The 22,779-nt window shown below is 44.1% G+C and overlaps 1 protein-coding gene across 1 annotated transcript in view; it reads left to right on the forward strand.

Moving 5' to 3' along the window:
- The window catches only part of si:ch211-67e16.11 (uncharacterized), a 41,544-nt gene extending 20,277 nt beyond the window's left edge, over window positions 1-21,267 (forward strand). Inside the window, exons 6-7 of the mRNA XM_036959483.2 lie at window positions 8,641-8,859; window positions 20,744-21,267. Of these exons, the coding sequence (XP_036815378.2) occupies window positions 8,641-8,859; window positions 20,744-20,950 (426 nt within the window). The 3' untranslated portion in view covers window positions 20,951-21,267. The remainder of the gene's footprint in view (window positions 1-8,640; window positions 8,860-20,743) is intronic.
- Window positions 21,268-22,779: the final 1,512 nt, after the last annotated feature.

Here is a 22,779-nt window from a genome sequence, read left to right on the forward strand (position 1 = left end):
TTCCATCCTGTAGTCACTAATTGATTACATCCTGTAGTCACTAACTGATTCAATCCTAACTGATTCCATCCTGTAGTCACTAACTGATTCCATCCTGTAGTCACTAACTGACTCCCATCCTGTAGTCACTAACTGATTCCATCCTGTAGTCACAAACTGATTCCATCCTGTAGTCTCTAACTGATTCCATCCTGTAGTCAATAAATGATTCCATCCTGTAGTCACTAACTGATTCCATCCTTTAGTCACTAACTGATTCCATTCTGTAGTCACTAACTGATTCCATCCTGTAGTCTCTAACTGATTCCATCCTGTAGTCACTAACTGATTCAATCCTAACTGATTCCATTCTGCAGTCACTAACTGATTCAATCCTAACTGATTCCATCCTGTAGTCACTAACTTATTCCATCCTGTAGTCACTAACTGACTCCCATCCTGTAGTCACTAACTGACTCCATCCTGTAGTCACTAACTGATTCCCATCCTGTAGTCACTAACTGATTCCATCCTAACTGATTCCATCCTGTAGTCACTAACTGATTCCATCCTGTAGTCACTAACTCATTCCATTCTGTAGTCACTAACTGATTCCATCCTGTAGTCACTAAATGATTCCATCCTGTAGACACTAACTGATTCAATCTTGTAGTCACAAACTGATTCCATCCTGTAGTCTCTAACTGATTCCATCCTGTAGTCAATAAATGATTCCATCCTGTAGTCACTACTGATTCCATCCTTTAGTCACTAACTGATTCCATTCTGTAGTCACTAACTGATTCCATCCTGTAGTCTCTAACTGATTCCATCCTGTAGTCACTAACTGATTCAAGCCTAACTGATTCCATTCTGTAGTCACTAACTGATTCAATCCTAACTGATTCCATCATGTAGTCACTAACTGATTCCATCCTGTAGTCACTAACTGACTCCCATTCCTGTAGTCACTAACCGATTCCATCCTGTAGTCACTAACTGACTCCCATCCTGTAGTCACTAACTGATTCCATCCTGTAGTCACTAACTGATTCCATCCTGTAGTCACTAACTGATTCCCATCCTGTAGTCACTAACTGATTCCATCCTAACTGATTCCATCCTGTAGTCACTAACTGATTCCATCCTGTAGTCACTAACTGATTCCATCCTATAGTCACTAAATGATTCCATCCTGTAGACACTAACTAATTCAATCCTAACTGATCCCATCCTGTAGTCACTAACGATTCCATCCTGTAGTCACTAACTGATCCCATCCTGTAGTCACTAACTGATTCCATCCTAACTGATTCCATCCTGTAGTCACTAACTGATTCCATCCTGTAGTCACTAACTGATTCCATCCTGTAGTCACTAACTGATCCCATCCTGTAGTCACTAACTGATTCCATCCTGTAGTCACTAACTGATACCATTCTGTAGTCACTAACTGATTCCATTCTGTAGTCACTAAATGATTCCATCCTGTAGACACTAACTGATTCAATCCTAACTGATCCCATCCTACAGTCACTAACTGATTCCATCCTGTAGCCACTAACTGATTCCATCCTGTAGCCACTAACTGATTCCATCCTGAAGTCACTCACTGATTCCATCCTTTAGTCACTAACTGATTCCATCCTGTAGTCACTAATTGATTACATCCTGTAGTCACTAACTGATTCAATCCTAACTGATTCCATCCTGTAGTCACTAACTGATTCCATCCTGTAGTCACTAACTGACTCCCATCCTGTAGTCACTAACTGATTCCATCCTGTAGTCACAAACTGATTCCATCCTGTAGTCTCTAACTGATTCCATCCTGTAGTCAATAAATGATTCCATCCTGTAGTCACTAACTGATTCCATCCTTTAGTCACTAACTGATTCCATTCTGTAGTCACTAACTGATTCCATCCTGTAGTCTCTAACTGATTCCATCCTGTAGTCACTAACTGATTCAATCCTAACTGATTCCATTCTGCAGTCACTAACTGATTCAATCCTAACTGATTCCATCCTGTAGTCACTAACTTATTCCATCCTGTAGTCACTAACTGACTCCCATCCTGTAGTCACTAACTGATTCCATCCTGTAGTCACTAACTGATTCCCATCCTGTAGTCACTAACTGATTCCATCCTAACTGATTCCATCCTGTAGTCACTAACTGATTCCATCCTGTAGTCACTAACTGATTCCATCCTGTAGTCACTAACTCATTCCATTCTGTAGTCACTAACTTATTCCATCCTGTAGTCACTAAATGATTCCATCCTGTAGACACTAACTGATTCAATCCTAACTGATCCCATCCTGTAGTCACTAACTGATTCCATCCTGTAGTCACTAACTGATCCCATCCTGTAGTCACTAACTGATTCCATCCTAACTGATTCCATCCTGTAGTCACTAACTGATTCCATCCTGTAGTCACTAACTGATTCCATCCTGTAGTCACTAACTGATCCCATCCTGTAGTCACTAACTGATTCCATCCTGTAGTCACTAACTGATTCCATTCTGTAGTCACTAACTGATTCCATCCTGTAGTCACTAAATGATTCCATCCTGTAGACACTAACTGATTCCATCCTAACTGATTCCATCCTGTAGTCACTAACTGATTCCATCCTGTAGTCACTAACTCATTCCATTCTGTAGTCACTAACTGATTCCATCCTGTAGTCACTAAATGATTCCATCCTGTAGACACTAACTGATTCAATCTTGTAGTCACAAACTGATTCCATCCTGTAGTCTCTAACTGATTCCATCCTGTAGTCAATAAATGATTCCATCCTGTAGTCACTACTGATTCCATCCTTTAGTCACTAACTGATTCCATTCTGTAGTCACTAACTGATTCCATCCTGTAGTCTCTAACTGATTCCATCCTGTAGTCACTAACTGATTCAAGCCTAACTGATTCCATTCTGTAGTCACTAACTGATTCAATCCTAACTGATTCCATCATGTAGTCACTAACTGATTCCATCCTGTAGTCACTAACTGACTCCCATTCCTGTAGTCACTAACCGATTCCATCCTGTAGTCACTAACTGACTCCCATCCTGTAGTCACTAACTGATTCCATCCTGTAGTCACTAACTGATTCCATCCTGTAGTCACTAACTGATTCCCATCCTGTAGTCACTAACTGATTCCATCCTAACTGATTCCATCCTGTAGTCACTAACTGATTCCATCCTGTAGTCACTAACTGATTCCATCCTATAGTCACTAAATGATTCCATCCTGTAGACACTAACTAATTCAATCCTAACTGATCCCATCCTGTAGTCACTAACGATTCCATCCTGTAGTCACTAACTGATCCCATCCTGTAGTCACTAACTGATTCCATCCTAACTGATTCCATCCTGTAGTCACTAACTGATTCCATCCTGTAGTCACTAACTGATTCCATCCTGTAGTCACTAACTGATCCCATCCTGTAGTCACTAACTGATTCCATCCTGTAGTCACTAACTGATACCATTCTGTAGTCACTAACTGATTCCATTCTGTAGTCACTAAATGATTCCATCCTGTAGACACTAACTGATTCAATCCTAACTGATCCCATCCTACAGTCACTAACTGATTCCATCCTGTAGCCACTAACTGATTCCATCCTGTAGCCACTAACTGATTCCATCCTGAAGTCACTCACTGATTCCATCCTTTAGTCACTAACTGATTCCATCCTGTAGTCACTAATTGATTACATCCTGTAGTCACTAACTGATTCAATCCTAACTGATTCCATCCTGTAGTCACTAACTGATTCCATCCTGTAGTCACTAACTGACTCCCATCCTGTAGTCACTAACTGATTCCATCCTGTAGTCACAAACTGATTCCATCCTGTAGTCTCTAACTGATTCCATCCTGTAGTCAATAAATGATTCCATCCTGTAGTCACTAACTGATTCCATCCTTTAGTCACTAACTGATTCCATTCTGTAGTCACTAACTGATTCCATCCTGTAGTCTCTAACTGATTCCATCCTGTAGTCACTAACTGATTCAATCCTAACTGATTCCATTCTGCAGTCACTAACTGATTCAATCCTAACTGATTCCATCCTGTAGTCACTAACTTATTCCATCCTGTAGTCACTAACTGACTCCCATCCTGTAGTCACTAACTGATTCCATCCTGTAGTCACTAACTGATTCCCATCCTGTAGTCACTAACTGATTCCATCCTAACTGATTCCATCCTGTAGTCACTAACTGATTCCATCCTGTAGTCACTAACTGATTCCATCCTGTAGTCACTAACTCATTCCATTCTGTAGTCACTAACTGATTCCATCCTGTAGTCACTAAATGATTCCATCCTGTAGACACTAACTGATTCAATCCTAACTGATCCCATCCTGTAGTCACTAACTGATTCCATCCTGTAGTCACTAACTGATCCCATCCTGTAGTCACTAACTGATTCCATCCTAACTGATTCCATCCTGTAGTCACTAACTGATTCCATCCTGTAGTCACTAACTGATTCCATCCTGTAGTCACTAACTGATCCCATCCTGTAGTCACTAACTGATTCCATCCTGTAGTCACTAACTGATTCCATTCTGTAGTCACTAACTGATTCCATCCTGTAGTCACTAAATGATTCCATCCTGTAGACACTAACTGATTCAATCCTAACTGATCCCATCCTGTAGTCACTAACTGATTCCATTCTGTAGTCACTAACTGATTCCATCCTGTAGTCACTAAATGATTCCATCCTGTAGACACTAACTGATTCAATCCTAACTGATCCCATCCTGTAGTCACTAACTGATTCCATCCTGTAGCCACTAACTGATTCCATCCTGTAGTCACTAACTGATTCCATCCTTTAGTCACTAACTGATTCCATCCTGTAGTCCCTAACTGATTCCATCCTGTAGTCTCTAACTGATTCCATCCTGTAGTCACTAACTGATTCCATCCTGTAGTCACTAACTGATTCCATCCGGTAGTCACTAACTGACTCCATCCTAACTGATTCCATCATGTAGTCCCTAACTGACTGCCTGGGAGTTGTGGGACTTCTGCAAAATGCCATGACGTGTTTATGTCATAATTCCACTGTCATGAACATCATCTCTCTCATGCCAACACATTATTTTTCCATGCTACTATTTGGTTTGCAACAGCTGGGGGGTTGTGTTAAGCTACCTGTCTACCTCTACGACCTGTGCAACAATGTATCATTTTAAAAATGCAATCTCTCCCATGCCAGTAAACTAGAAACCCAAGAATGAATTTGAAACGAATTATTCACCATGGAAACTGTAAACACTCAGTATTCCATTCATTAATTGACCAGCAAGGTCTGTGTTCAACATGAATTTAACATGCATTTTAAAGACGGTTGACACCCATTTTAAAGAGTGGTGGGAACAGGAGATTGGAGGGGACAACAATCCCATAATAACCAGTCGACACGAACGAGTGGAGGAAAACACCCTGCAAAAGAGCCGTATTGAAGCCAACACAGCGAAGCAGACTAACTGGGCACTGAAATGTTACTGCGACTGGCTAAAATACAGTTTTATTTATTTTAGTAGGCAAGTCAGTTAAGAACAAATTCTTATTTACAATGACGGCCTACCCCGGCCAAACCCGGACGACGCTGGGCCAATTATTCACCACCCTATGGGACCCCCAATCACAGCCAGATATGATGCAGCCTGGATTCAAACCAGGGACTGTAGTGATGCCTCTTGCACTGAGATGCAGTGCCTTAGACCCATGCGCCACTCGGGAGCAAGAAAAGGGCATAGCTTTCTCTCTTGAGTCTGAGACAACGACAAAAGAACGGTTAAACGCTATCCTGCGGGAGTTTTATGGGAGTGTGAGGAATACTAAGAGTAAAGTGTCGAGTTGAACCGTAACATCAACGACCCTCACGGGTCTCCGTGCCGGGTTGAACCGTTACATCAACGACCCTCACGGGTCTCCTGCCGGGTTGAAACATAACATCAACGACCCTCCTCAGAGTCTTTCATAAGACACACAAGGCTCAGATTGATCGCCCTCCTGAAGCGTCTTACCAGTTGGCGTCACGTGAAAAGCTAGCTATTCCTTGGCACAAGTGGGGACACTTCAGGCTGAGGAGTAAGGTTCACACATCCCCATGTGCTATACACGCTCATACAAAAGTTAATCGATGCATGCCTGGAGGCAAGGGAAATAATGTCTACGAGTGGCCAACGGTGTGAGAGTTCACTCAAGATGTATTGGCAGCCTAACATGGAGAGCAGAAATTGCTGGAGTTCCATTGACAGTTCTTCCACTCTTGTCATCAACCAGAACCAGAACCACGAAGAGTTCTCCTGTGCCATCAACAGAAACGTCACTGTTAACATCACCAACTAGCTTGGTTAGCTCGGACTCGCCCACCATACCAGTTGTTGCCTATATAAGGCCCGAGGCCTTATAGACCATTTAGACTATAGAGACTATTGAGGCTATAGAGACCGTAGAGACCGTAGAGATTATAGACTATAGAGACTTTAGAGACCATTTAGACTATAGAGACTGTAGAGACCATTTAGACTATAGAGACTTTAGAGACTATAGAGACTATAGAGACTATAGAGACCATAGAGACCATAGAGACTATATAGACTATAGAGGCAATAGAGACTATAGAGGCAATAGAGACCGTAGAGACCATAGAGACAGTAGAGACCGTAGAGACTATTTAGACTATAGAGACTATAGAGACCATAGAGACCATTTATACTATAGAGACTATTTAGACTGTAGAGACTATAGAGACTATAGAGACTATTTAGACTGTAGAGACTATAGAGACTATAGAGACTATTTAGACTGTAGAGATTATAGAGACTATAGAGACTATTTAGACTGTAGAGATTATAGAGACTATAGAGACTATTTAGACTGTAGAGACTATAGAGACTATAGAGACTATTTAGACTATAGAGACCATAGAGACCATTTAGACTATAGAGACCATTTAGACTATAGACTGTAGAGACTGTAGAGACTATAGAGACTATAGAGACTATTTAGACTGTAGAGACTATAGAGACTATAGAGACTATAGAGACTATAGAGACTATTTAGACTGTAGAGACTATTTAGACTATAGAGACTATAGAGACTATAGAGACTATAGAGACTATTTAGACTATAGAGACCATAGAGACCATTTAGACTATAGAGACCATTTAGACTATAGAGACTATTTAGACTATAGAGATTATAGAGACTATTTAGACTATAGAGACTATAGAGACTATTTAGACTATAGAGACTATAGAGACTATTTAGACTATAGAGACCATAGAGACTATAGAGACTATTTAGACTATAGACTGTAGAGACTGTAGAGACTATAGAGACTATAGAGACTGTAGAGACAGTAGAGATTATAGACTATTTGGACTATAGAGACTATAGAGACCATAGAGACCATTTAGACTATAGAGACTATTTAGACTATAGAGACTGTAGAGACAGTAGAGACCGTAGAGACTATTTAGACTATAGACTATAGAGACCATAGAGACCATTTAGACTATAGAGACTATAGAGACTATTTAGACTATAGAGACTATAGAGACTATAGAGACTATAGAGACTATAGAGACTATTTAGACTATAGACTGTAGAGACTGTAGAGACTATATAGACTATAGAGACTATTTAGACTATAGAGACTATAGAGACTATAGAGACTATAGAGACTATAGAGACTATAGAGACTATTTAGACTATAGAGACTATAGAGACTATAGAGACTATAGAGACTATAGAGACTATTTAGACTATAGAGACTGTAGAGACAGTAGAGACCGTAGAGACTATTTAGACTATAGACTATAGAGACTATAGAGACCATTTAGACTATAGAGACTATAGAGACTATTTAGACTATAGAGACTATAGAGACTATAGAGACTATTTAGACTATAGACTGTAGAGACTGTAGAGACTATAGAGACTATAGAGACTATTTAGACTATAGAGACTATAGAGACTATAGAGACTATGGAGACCATTTAGACTATAGAGAGTATAGAGACAGTAGAGATTATAGAGACTATAGAGACTATAGAGACTATAGAGACTATGGAGACCAGACAGGATCAGGAGCAGAGCAGACAGTGAACGTCTGCAGGGGTAAAGCTCCTTGGTTTGTATATGTATTCTTCTCTCTGATGCTCGTCCCACTGGGCCTCAGATCAGCTCTAGAACGTTCCTGATCCACAACCCCTTCTGACACATCGATCTAGCACCCTCTAGGATTTGTCGCTAGTCGTTATTTCATGCTCCATCCATTTGGATGTCAGTTTGAACAGGTTTGAAATAACCTCATGGCAGAATTGTTTTTGGGGGGTTCTGAGATTACGGCTAAAGCGTATATAGGTTAGGCTATATGAACTTTTAGAACACCTGTGTGCTTCTCATGCTGGCATTGAACGTAAAGTCATTGTCCGTAAGACTGTGACAGATCGGTGTTGTGTGACTGCTTGTCTCCCTCTCTCCAGGATTCCTCGGTGGGTGAGCTGGTGGCTGGCTATGAAACAGCAGGGTTGAACCTATATGTTTAGATAGAGACGGTGATGGGTGATCATTTGGTTTTTCCTCTCGCCCCTAATGCAGGCGGACCTGAAGGAGCGCTACAGTGTGGGAGAGCTGCTAGCAGACTTGGCAGGCTGCAGGGCGAGACGAGTACTAGTCTTCGTAGAGCAGAGTTACAGCGGGGCGCTCAGTAAGAGACTGAAAGCATCTCTGAAACACCTGAACGTGGTGCTGCTCAACATAGCCGACAGCTGGGCCTCGCTGCACCCAGCAACATGCCTTATAGACCACCTGAGTAAGGTATGTAGCAAAACCCTGCACAGTGCCTTATAGACCACCTGAGTAAGGTATGTAGCAAAACCCTGCACAGTGCCTTATAGACCACCTGAGTAAGGTATGTAGCAAAACCCTGCACAGTGCCTTATAGACCACCTGAGTAAGGTATGTAGCAAAACCCTGCACAGTGCCTTATAGACCACCTGAGTAAGGTATGTAGCAAAACCCTGCACAGTGCCTTATAGACCACCTGAGTAAGGTACGTAGCAAAACCCTGCACAGTGCCTTATAGACCACCTGAGTAAGGTATGTAGCAAAACCCTGCACAGTGCCTTATAGACCACCTGAGTAAGGTATGTAGCAAAACCCTGCACAGTGCCTTATAGACCACCTGAGTAAGGTATGTAGCAAAACCCTGCACAGTGCCTTATAGACCACCTGAGTAAGGTATGTAGCAAAACCCTGCACAGTGCCTTATAGACCACCTGACTAAGGTATGTAGCAAAACCCTGCACAGTGCCTTATAGACCACCTGAGTAAGGTATGTAGCAAAACCCTGCACAGTGCCTTATAGACCACCTGAGTAAGGTATGTAGCAAAACCCTGCACAGTGCCTTATAGACCACCTGAGTAAGGTATGTAGCAAAACCCTGCACAGTGCCTTATAGACCACCTGAGTAAGGTATGTAGCAAAACCCTGCACAGTGCCTTATAGACCACCTGACTAAGGTATGTAGCAAAACCCTGCACAGTGCCTTATAGACCACCTGACTAAGGTATGTAGCAAAACCCTGCACAGTGCCTTATAGACCACCTGAGTAAGGTATGTAGCAAAACCCTGCACAGTGCCTTATAGACCACCTGACTAAGGTATGTAGCAAAACCCTGCACAGTGCCTTATAGACCACCTGAGTAAGGTATGTAGCAAAACCCTGCACAGTGCCTTATAGACCACCTGAGTAAGGTATGTAGCAAAACCCTGCACAGTGCCTTATAGACCACCTGAGTAAGGTATGTAACAAAACCCTGCACAGTGCCTTATAGACCACCTGAGTAAGGTATGTAGCAAAACCCTGCACAGTGCCTTATAGACCACCTGACTAAGGTATGTAGCAAAACCCTGCACAGTGCCTTATAGACCACCTGAGTAAGGTATGTAGCAAAACCCTGCACAGTGCCTTATAGACCACCTGACTAAGGTATGTAGCAAAACCCTGCACAGTGCCTTATAGACCACCTGCCTAAGGTATGTAGCAAAACCCTGCACAGTGCCTTATAGACCACCTGAGTAAGGTATGTAGCAAAACCCTGCACAGTGCCTTATAGACCACCTGACTAAGGTATGTAGCAAAACCCTGCACAGTGCCTTATAGACCACCTGCCTAAGGTATGTAGCAAAACCCTGCACAGTGCCTTATAGACCACCTGAGTAAGGTATGTAGCAAAACCCTGCACAGTGCCTTATAGACCACCTGAGTAAGGTATGTAGCAAAACCCTGCACAGTGCCTTATAGACCACCTGACTAAGGTATGTAGCAAAACCCTGCACAGTGCCTTATAGACCACCTGAGTAAGGTATGTAGCAAAACCCTGCACAGTGCCTTATAGACCACCTGAGTAAGGTATGTAGCAAAACCCTGCACAGTGCCTTATAGACCACCTGACTAAGGTATGTAGCAAAACCCTGCACAGTGCCTTATAGACCACCTGAGTAAGGTATGTAGCAAAACCCTGCACAGTGCCTTATAGACCACCTGAGTAAGGTATGTAGCAAAACCCTGCACAGTGCCTTATAGACCACCTGAGTAAGGTATGTAGCAAAACCCTGCACAGTGCCTTATAGACCACCTGAGTAAGGTATGTAGCAAAACCCTGCACAGTGCCTTATAGACCACCTGACTAAGGTATGTAGCAAAACCCTGCACAGTGCCTTATAGACCACCTGACTAAGGTATGTAGCAAAACCCTGCACAGTGCCTTATAGACCACCTGAGTAAGGTATGTAGCAAAACCCTGCACAGTGCCTTATAGACCACCTGAGTAAGGTATGTAGCAAAACCCTGCACAGTGCCTTATAGACCACCTGAGTAAGGTATGTAGCAAAACCCTGCACAGTGCCTTATAGACCACCTGAGTAAGGTATGTAGCAAAACCCTGCACAGTGCCTTATAGACCACCTGAGTAAGGTATGTAGCAAAACCCTGCACAGTGCCTTATAGACCACCTGAGTAAGGTATGTAGCAAAACCCTGCACAGTGCCTTATAGACCACCTGAGTAAGGTACGTAGCAAAACCCTGCACAGTGCCTTATAGACCACCTGAGTAAGGTATGTAGCAAAACCCTGCACAGTGCCTTATAGACCACCTGAGTAAGGTATGTAGCAAAACCCTGCACAGTGCCTTATAGACCACCTGAGTAAGGTATGTAGCAAAACCCTGCACAGTGCCTTATAGACCACCTGAGTAAGGTATGTAGCAAAACCCTGCACAGTGCCTTATAGACCACCTGACTAAGGTATGTAGCAAAACCCTGCACAGTGCCTTATAGACCACCTGAGTAAGGTATGTAGCAAAACCCTGCACAGTGCCTTATAGACCACCTGAGTAAGGTATGTAGCAAAACCCTGCACAGTGCCTTATAGACCACCTGAGTAAGGTATGTAGCAAAACCCTGCACAGTGCCTTATAGACCACCTGAGTAAGGTATGTAGCAAAACCCTGCACAGTGCCTTATAGACCACCTGACTAAGGTATGTAGCAAAACCCTGCACAGTGCCTTATAGACCACCTGACTAAGGTATGTAGCAAAACCCTGCACAGTGCCTTATAGACCACCTGAGTAAGGTATGTAGCAAAACCCTGCACAGTGCCTTATAGACCACCTGACTAAGGTATGTAGCAAAACCCTGCACAGTGCCTTATAGACCACCTGAGTAAGGTATGTAGCAAAACCCTGCACAGTGCCTTATAGACCACCTGAGTAAGGTATGTAGCAAAACCCTGCACAGTGCCTTATAGACCACCTGAGTAAGGTATGTAACAAAACCCTGCACAGTGCCTTATAGACCACCTGAGTAAGGTATGTAGCAAAACCCTGCACAGTGCCTTATAGACCACCTGACTAAGGTATGTAGCAAAACCCTGCACAGTGCCTTATAGACCACCTGAGTAAGGTATGTAGCAAAACCCTGCACAGTGCCTTATAGACCACCTGACTAAGGTATGTAGCAAAACCCTGCACAGTGCCTTATAGACCACCTGCCTAAGGTATGTAGCAAAACCCTGCACAGTGCCTTATAGACCACCTGAGTAAGGTATGTAGCAAAACCCTGCACAGTGCCTTATAGACCACCTGACTAAGGTATGTAGCAAAACCCTGCACAGTGCCTTATAGACCACCTGCCTAAGGTATGTAGCAAAACCCTGCACAGTGCCTTATAGACCACCTGAGTAAGGTATGTAGCAAAACCCTGCACAGTGCCTTATAGACCACCTGAGTAAGGTATGTAGCAAAACCCTGCACAGTGCCTTATAGACCACCTGACTAAGGTATGTAGCAAAACCCTGCACAGTGCCTTATAGACCACCTGAGTAAGGTATGTAGCAAAACCCTGCACAGTGCCTTATAGACCACCTGAGTAAGGTATGTAGCAAAACCCTGCACAGTGCCTTATAGACCACCTGACTAAGGTATGTAGCAAAACCCTGCACAGTGCCTTATAGACCACCTGAGTAAGGTATGTAGCAAAACCCTGCACAGTGCCTTATAGACCACCTGAGTAAGGTATGTAGCAAAACCCTGCACAGTGCCTTATAGACCACCTGAGTAAGGTATGTAGCAAAACCCTGCACAGTGCCTTATAGACCACCTGAGTAAGGTATGTAGCAAAACCCTGCACAGTGCCTTATAGACCACCTGACTAAGGTATGTAGCAAAACCCTGCACAGTGCCTTATAGACCACCTGACTAAGGTATGTAGCAAAACCCTGCACAGTGCCTTATAGACCACCTGAGTAAGGTATGTAGCAAAACCCTGCACAGTGCCTTATAGACCACCTGACTAAGGTATGTAGCAAAACCCTGCACAGTGCCTTATAGACCACCTGAGTAAGGTATGTAGCAAAACCCTGCACAGTGCCTTATAGACCACCTGAGTAAGGTATGTAGCAAAACCCTGCACAGTGCCTTATAGACCACCTGACTAAGGTATGTAGCAAAACCCTGCACAGTGCCTTATAGACCACCTGAGTAAGGTATGTAGCAAAACCCTGCACAGTGCCTTATAGACCACCTGAGTAAGGTATGCAGCAAAACCCTGCACAGTGCCTTATAGACCACCTGAGTAAGGTATGTAGCAAAACCCTGCACAGTGCCTTATAGACCACCTGAGTAAGGTACGTAGCAAAACCCTGCACAGTGCCTTATAGACCACCTGACTAAGGTACGTAGCAAAACCCTGCACAGTGCCTTATAGACCACCTGACTAAGGTATGTAGCAAAACCCTGCACAGTGCCTTATAGACCACCTGACTAAGGTATGTAGCAAAACCCTGCACAGTGCCTTATAGACCACCTGAGTAAGGTATGTAGCAAAACCCTGCACAGTGCCTTATAGACCACCTGAGTAAGGTATGTAGCAAAACCCTGCACAGTGCCTTATAGACCACCTGAGTAAGGTATGTAGCAAAACCCTGCACAGTGCCTTATAGACCACCTGAGTAAGGTATGTAGCAAAACCCTGCACAGTGCCTTATAGACCACCTGAGTAAGGTATGTAGCAAAACCCTGCACAGTGCCTTATAGACCACCTGACTAAGGTATGTAGCAAAACCCTGCACAGTGCCTTATAGACCACCTGAGTAAGGTATGTAGCAAAACCCTGCACAGTGCCTTATAGACCACCTGAGTAAGGTATGTAGCAAAACCCTGCACAGTGCCTTATAGACCACCTGAGTAAGGTATGTAGCAAAACCCTGCACAGTGCCTTATAGACCACCTGAGTAAGGTATGTAGCAAAACCCTGCACAGTGCCTTATAGACCACCTGAGTAAGGTATGTAGCAAAACCCTGCACAGTGCCTTATAGACCACCTGAGTAAGGTATGTAGCAAAACCCTGCACAGTGCCTTATAGACCACCTGAGTAAGGTATGTAGCAAAACCCTGCACAGTGCCTTATAGACCACCTGACTAAGGTATGTAGCAAAACCCTGCACAGTGCCTTATAGACCACCTGAGTAAGGTACGTAGCAAAACCCTGCACAGTGCCTTATAGACCACCTGAGTAAGGTATGTAGCAAAACCCTGCACAGTGCCTTATAGACCACCTGAGTAAGGTATGTAGCAAAACCCTGCACAGTGCCTTATAGACCACCTGAGTAAGGTATGTAGCAAAACCCTGCACAGTGCCTTATAGACCACCTGACTAAGGTATGTAGCAAAACCCTGCACAGTGCCTTATAGACCACCTGAGTAAGGTATGTAGCAAAACCCTGCACAGTGCCTTATAGACCACCTGACTAAGGTATGTAGCAAAACCCTGCACAGTGCCTTATAGACCACCTGACTAAGGTATGTAGCAAAACCCTGCACAGTGCCTTATAGACCACCTGACTAAGGTATGTAGCAAAACCCTGCACAGTGCCTTATAGACCACCTGAGTAAGGTATGTAGCAAAACCCTGCACAGTGCCTTATAGACCACCTGAGTAAGGTATGTAGCAAAACCCTGCACAGTGCCTTATAGACCACCTGAGTAAGGTATGTAGCAAAACCCTGCACAGTGGCTTATAGACCACCTGAGTAAGGTATGTAGCAAAACCCTGCACAGTGCCTTATAGACCACCTGACTAAGGTATGTAGCAAAACCCTGCACAGTGCCTTATAGACCACCTGAGTAAGGTATGTAGCAAAACCCTGCACAGTGCCTTATAGACCACCTGACTAAGGTATGTAGCAAAACCCTGCACAGTGCCTTATAGACCACCTGAGTAAGGTATGTAACAAAACCCTGCACAGTGCCTTATAGACCACCTGACTAAGGTATGTAGCAAAACCCTGCACAGTGCCTTATAGACCACCTGAGTAAGGTATGTAGCAAAACCCTGCACAGTGCCTTATAGACCACCTGACTAAGGTATGTAGCAAAACCCTGCACAGTGCCTTATAGACCACCTGACTAAGGTATGTAGCAAAACCCTGCACAGTGCCTTATAGACCACCTGACTAAGGTATGTAGCAAAACCCTGCACAGTGCCTTATAGACCACCTGACTAAGGTATGTAGCAAAACCCTGCACAGTGCCTTATAGACCACCTGACTAAGGTATGTAGCAAAACCCTGCACAGTGCCTTATAGACCACCTGACTAAGGTATGTAGCAAAACCCTGCACAGTGCCTTATAGACCACCTGACTAAGGTATGTAGCAAAACCCTGCACAGTGCCTTATAGACCACCTGAGTAAGGTATGTAGCAAAACCCTGCACAGTGCCTTATAGACCACCTGACTAAGGTACGTAGCAAAACCCTGCACAGTGCCTTATAGACCACCTGACTAAGGTATGTAGCAAAACCCTGCACAGTGCCTTATAGACCACCTGAGTAAGGTATGTAGCAAAACCCTGCACAGTGCCTTATAGACCACCTGACTAAGGTACGTAGCAAAACCCTGCACAGTGCCTTATAGACCACCTGACTAAGGTATGTAGCAAAACCCTGCACAGTGCCTTATAGACCACCTGACTAAGGTATGTAGCAAAACCCTGCACAGTGCCTTATAGACCACCTGAGTAAGGTATGTAGCAAAACCCTGCACAGTGCCTTATAGACCACCTGACTAAGGTATGTAGCAAAACCCTGCACAGTGCCTTATAGACCACCTGAGTAAGGTACGTAGCAAAACCCTGCACAGTGCCTTATAGACCACCTGAGTAAGGTATGTAGCAAAACCCTGCACAGTGCCTTATAGACCACCTGAGTAAGGTATGTAGCAAAACCCTGCACAGTGCCTTATAGACCACCTGAGTAAGGTATGTAGCAAAACCCTGCACAGTGCCTTATAGACCACCTGACTAAGGTATGTAGCAAAACCCTGCACAGTGCCTTATAGACCACCTGACTAAGGTATGTAGCAAAACCCTGCACAGTGCCTTATAGACCACCTGACTAAGGTACGTAGCAAAACCCTGCACAGTGCCTTATAGACCACCTGAGTAAGGTATGTAGCAAAACCCTGCACAGTGCCTTATAGACCACCTGACTAAGGTATGTAGCAAAACCCTGCACAGTGCCTTATAGACCACCTGAGTAAGGTATGTAGCAAAACCCTGCACAGTGCCTTATAGACCACCTGACTAAGGTATGTAGCAAAACCCTGCACAGTGCCTTATAGACCACCTGAGTAAGGTATGTAGCAAAACCCTGCACAGTGCCTTATAGACCACCTGACTAAGGTATGTAGCAAAACCCTGCACAGTGCCTTATAGACCACCTGAGTAAGGTATGTAGCAAAACCCTGCACAGTGCCTTAGAGACCACCTGACTAAGGTATGTAGCAAAACCCTGCACAGTGCCTTATAGACCACCTGAGTAAGGTATGTAGCAAAACCCTGCACAGTGCCTTATAGTGCCTTATAGACCACCTGAGTAAGGTATGCAACACGTACACACAACACAACCTCCACACAACACACCCACACCCACCCACACACACACCCACGCTGCAATGGGCCATCAGATCCTTAAAAGGATTTATACAGCTGCCATGGGCCATCAGATCCTTAAGCTGCCATGGGCCATCAGATCCTTAAAAGGTTCTACAGCTGTCATGGGCCATCAGATCCTTAAAATGTTCTACAGCTGCACCATTGTCATGGGCCATCAGATCCTTAAAATGTTCTACAGCTGTCATGGGCCATCAGATCCTTAAAAGGTTCTACAGCTGCACCATTGTCATGGGCCATCAGATCCTTTAAAGGTTCTACAGCTGTCATGGGCCATCAGATCCTTAAAAGGTTCTACAGCTGCACCATTGTCATGGGCCATCAGATCCTTAAAATTTTCTACAGCTGCACCATTGTCATGGGCCATCAGATCCTTAAAAGGTTCTACAGCTGCCATGGGCCATCAGATCCTTAAAAGGTTCTACAGCTGCCATGGGCCATCAGATCCTTAAAAGGTTCTACAGCTGCCATGGGCCATCAGATCCTTAAAAGGTTCTACAGCTGCCATGGGCCATCAGATCCTTAAAAGGTTCTACAGCTGCAATGGGCCATCAGATCCTTAAAAGGATTTATACAGCTGCCATGGGCCATCAGATCCTTAAGCTGCCATGGGCCATCAGATCCTTAAAAGGTTGTACAGCTGCCATGGGCCATCAGATCCTTAAAAGGTTCTACAGCTGCACCATTGTCATGGGCCATCAGATCCTTAAAAGGTTCTACAGCTGTCATGGGCTATCAGATCCTTAAAAGGTTCTACAGCTGTCATGGGCCATCAGATCCTTAAAAGGTTCTACAGCTGCACCATTTCACTGGCTGCATCAAATGGCAACTGCTGGGACCAAGCTTCCTGCCATACAGGACTTCTATACAGGACTTCTATACCAGGCGGTGTCAGGGGAAGGCCCTAAAAAATGGTCAAAGACTCCAGCCACCCAAGTCATAGTCTGTTCTCACTGATACCGCACGGCAAGTAGTACTGATGGAACGAAACATGACCCTGAACAGCTTCCACCCTCAATCCATAAGGCTCACTGACTGCTAAATAGTTAATTAAATAGTTAACCAATAGCTACCCGGACTATCTGCATCAACACTTTTGGCACATACTCTTTTCACTCATCACATACCCTGCTGCTACTGTCTATTATCTATCCTTTACCCCTACCTACAGTATACTGCTGTTACTGTCTATTATCTATCCTTTACCCCTACCTACAGTATACTGCTGCTACTGTCTATTATCTATCCTTTACCCCTACCTACAGTATACTGCTGTTACTGTCTATTATCTATCCTTTACCCCTACCTACAGTATACTGCTGTTACTGTCTATTATCTATCCTTTACCCCTACCTACAGTATACTGCTGTTACTGTCTATTATCTATCCTTTACCCCTACCTACAGTATACTGCTGTTACTGTCTATTATCTATCCTTTACCCCTACCTACAGTATACTGCTGTTACTGTCTATTATCTATCCTTTACCCCTACCTACAGTATACTGCTGTTACTGTCTATTATCTATCCTTTACCCCTACCTACAGTATACTGCTGTTACTGTCTATTTTCTATCCTTTACCCCTACCTACAGTATACTGCTGTTACTGTCTATTATCTATCCTTTACCCCTACCTACAGTATACTGCTGTTACTGTCTATTATCTATCCTTTACCCCTACCTACAGTATACTGCTGCTACTGTCTATTATCTATCCTTTACCCCTACCTACAGTATACTGCTGTTACTGTCTATTATCTATCCTTTACCCCTACCTACAGTATACTGCTGTTACTGTCTATTATCTATCCTTTACCCCTACCTACAGTATACTGCTGTTACTGTCTATTATCTATCCTTTACCCCTACCTACAGTATACTGCTGCTACTGTCTATTATCTATCCTTTACCCCTACCTACAGTATACTGCTGTTACTGTCTATTATCTATCCTTTACCCCTACCTACAGTATACTGCTGCTACTGTCTATTATCTATCCTTTACCCCTACCTACAGTATACTGCTGTTACTGTCTATTATCTATCCTTTACCCCTACCTACAGTATACTGCTGTTACTGTCTATTATCTATCCTTTACCCCTACCTACAGTATACTGCTGTTACTGTCTAGTATCTATCCTTTACCCCTACCTACAGTATACTGTTACTGTCTAGTATCTATCCTTTACCCCTACCTACAGTATACTGCTGCCACTGTCTATTATCTATCCTGTTGCCTAGTTACCTTTATGTACATACAGTACCAGACACACCTACTCATGTAAAGGTTTGTCTTTATTTTTTACTATTTTCTACATTGTAGAATAACAGTGAAGACATAAAAACTATGAAATAACACATATGGAATCATGTAGTAAACCTCATGAAGCTGTTTGAGAGAATGCCAAGAGTGTGTAAAGCTGTCATCAAGGCAAAAGGGCAGCTGCTTTGAAGAATCTCAAATAAAGAAAATAACTATTTTGGGGGTTAGTAGTCATCTGGAATGCATTTCAATTAACAGGTGTGCCTTGTTAAAAGTTGTTACAAGTATTTCCTTCTTAATGTGTTTGAGCCAATCAGTTGAAGATAGCCCTATTTGGTAAAATACCAAGTCCACATTACAGCAAGAACAGCTCAAATAAGTAAAGAGAAACAACAGTCCATCATTACTTTAAGACATGAAGGTCAGTCAATACGGAACATTTCAAGAACATTGAAAGTTTCTTCAAGTGCAGTCGCAAAAACCATCATTCAATATGATGAAACTGGCTCTCATGAGGACCACCACAGGAAAGGAAGACCCAGAGTTACCTCTGCTGCAGAGGATAAGTTCATTAGAGTTAACTGTCTCTCATGAGGACCGCCATAGGAAAGGAAGACCCAGAGTTACCTCTGCTGCAGAGGATAAATTCATTAGAGTTACCAGCCTCAGAAATTGCATCCCAAATAAATGCTTCACAGAGTTCACTTTCTTGTTTATTTAACCTTTATTCAAGTAACAGACATCTCAACATCAACTGTTCAGAGGAGACTGGGTGAATCAGGCCTTCATGGTCGAATTGCTGCAAAGAAACCACTACTAAAGCACACCAGTAAGAAGAGACTTGCTTGGGCCAAGAAACACGAGCAATGGACATTAGACTGGTGGAAATCTGTCCTTTGGTCTGATGAGTCCAAATTTGAGATTTTTTATTCCAACCGCCATGTCTTTGTGAGACGCAGAGTGGTTGAACGAATGATCTCCGCATATGTGGTTCCCACCATGAAGCATGGAGGAGGAGGAGGTGTGATGGTGCTTTACTGGTGACACTGTCTGTGATTTATTTAGAATTCAAGGCACACTTAACCAGCACGGCTACCACAGCATTCTGCAGCAATTCGCCATCCCTTCTGGTTTGCGCTTAGTGGGACTATCGTTTGTTTTTCAACAGGACATTGACCCAGCACACCTCCAGGCTGTGTAAGGGCTATTTGACCAAGAAGGAGAGTTATGGAGTGTTGCATCAGATGACCTGGCCACCACAATCACTCGACCTCAACCCAGTTGAGATGGTTTGGGAGGAGTTGGACCGCAGAGTGAAGGATAAGCAGCCAACAAGTGCTCAGCATACGTGGGAACTCCTTCAAGACTGTTGGAAAAGCATTCCAGGTGAAGCTGGTTGAGAGAATCCCAAGCATGTGCAAAGCTGTCATCAAGGCTACTTTGAAGAATCTAAAATCTAAAACATATTTTGATTTGTTGAACACTTTTTGGGGGCTACTTCATGATTCCATACGTGTTATTTCATAGTTTTAATGTCTTCATTATTATTCTACAATGTAGAAAATAATAAAAATAACAAAAAATCCATGAATGAGTGGGTGTGTCCAAACTATTGACTGGTACTGTAGCTACCTCAATTACCTCGTGCCCTTACACATCCAATCGGTACAGGTACCCTGTGTATTTAGCCAAGTTACTCATTGTGGATTTATTTATTGTTATTTTTCTATGAATTTCTTAAAATGGATTAAAACGATGTCTTTACAGCCAGCGCTACCCACCGAGAAGAGATAACAAAATGATCTATACAATTATTATGAGGCTTCCTGAAAATGATGTTCTCGCAATAATGTATAAAGTGGAGATCACACCACCACCATCAATCATTTGACCTGACCCTCTTCTTCCTCCCATCTCTTCTCAGGATTCAGGGATGTCCCGCCTCCTCGACCCCAAATCCAGCCTTTTGGATGTCAACCTCTCTGGTGCGCCCTGTAACACAACTCCACCTCTGAGCGAAGCAGAGATGAGGAAGGAGTACATGGGCTGTCAGAACCTCCCCACCGCCCTGTGGTACCAGAACCACAACCAGAACCTCCCCCCTGCTCTGTGGTACCAGAACCACAACTAGATCTTCCCGACCACCCTGTGATACCAGAACCTTCCCATCGCCATGTGATATCAGAACCTCTCCACCGACCTGTGGTACCAGAACCATAAACCACAACTGGAACCTACCCACCATCCTGTGGTACAAGAACTACAACCAGAACCTCCCCACTGCCCTATGGTACCAGAACCCCCCCACCACCCTGTGGTACCAGAACCACAACCAGAACCTTCCCATCATACTGTGGCATCAGAACCACACCAGAATCTCCACACCGCCCTGTGGTACCAGAATCAGAACCTCCCCACTCTCCTGTGGTACCAGAACAACAACTAGAACCAGTACCTCCCCACCGTCCTGTGGTGCCAGAACCCCCCCACCACCCTGTGGTACCAGAACCACAACCATAACCTTCTCATCACCCTATGGTACCAGGACCAGATCCTCCCCACTGTCCTGTGGTACCAGAACCTGAACCTCCCCACTGTCCTGTGGTACCAGAATCTGAACCTCCCCAATCTCCTGTGGTACCAGGACCAGATCCTCCCCACTCTCCTGTGGTACCAGAACCTGAACCTCCCCACTCTCCTGTGGTACCATGACCAGATCCTCCCCACTCTCCTGTGTTACCAGAACCTGAACCTCCCCACTCTCCTGTGGTACCAGGACCTGAACCTCCCCACTCTCCTGTGTTACCAGGACCTGAACCTCCCCACTCTCCTGTGGTACCAGAACCTGAACCTCCCCACTCTCCTGTGGTACCAGGACAAGATCCTCCTCACCACACTATGGTACCAGGACAAGATCCTCCCCACTGTCCCTGTGGTACCAGGACCAGAACCTCCCCATCAACCTGTGGTACCAGGACCAGAACCGCCCCATCACCCTGTGGTACCAGAACCACAACTAGAACCACCCTACCGCCCTGTGGTACCAGAACCACAACCAGAACCACCCCACCGCCCTGTGGTACCAGAATCACAACCAGAACCTCCCCACCGGTCTGTGGTACCAGAACCACAACTAGAACCTGCCCAACGGTATGTGGTACCAGAACCACAACCAGGACCTTCACAGCACCTTGTGGTACCAGAACCACAACTAGAACCAGAACCTCCCCACCGGTCTGTGGTACCAGAATCACAACTAGGACCTTCACAGCACCTTTTGGTACCAGAACCACATCCAGAACCGGCACAGACCCCTGGACAGAATTTTATTTTGAAAGAACACTCAGACTCATACACACACATGCACACACACACACACACACACACACACACACACACATACACACACACACACACACACACAGACGCAGACACAAATAACAAGACAAGAGAAGACAACACACACAGACAGACATACCTAACAACACAAGAGAAGACCATACACACACAGACAGACGCAAATAACAACACAGACAGACACAAATAACAAGACAATAGACAACACACAGACCGAATCACAGAGAAGGCTAGTTGCTTTGTCAGTCACACACTAGATGATGGCTTGTCATCGGGAGTCGTTTCTGTTACAACACATTCTTATTTAAGTGTATCTTTTGAGCCCACCACGCCCCATACATGTAGTACCGCAGGATTTGTGCTAGTGATGGAGGAAAAAAGTCCCGTTACATTTCGCAATATTATTTTTGACGATATTATAATTGATACTTTGACTACAAGTATCGATTTAAAAAAAATAAAAATGAAATAAAAAAAACACCTGCCTTTTTTTTTGCTAGTTAGCTAGAGCTAGGTAGTATTAGCTAGAGCTAGGTAGTGTTAGTTAGAGCTAGGTAGTGTTAGCTAGAGCTAGGTAGTGTTAGCTAGAGCTAGGTAGTGTTA

The sequence above is a fragment of the Oncorhynchus mykiss genome, chromosome 22, assembly GCF_057628025.1.
Source record: "Oncorhynchus mykiss isolate SJ-2025 chromosome 22, ASM5762802v1, whole genome shotgun sequence".
Classification (NCBI taxonomy): Eukaryota; Metazoa; Chordata; class Actinopteri; order Salmoniformes; family Salmonidae; genus Oncorhynchus; species Oncorhynchus mykiss.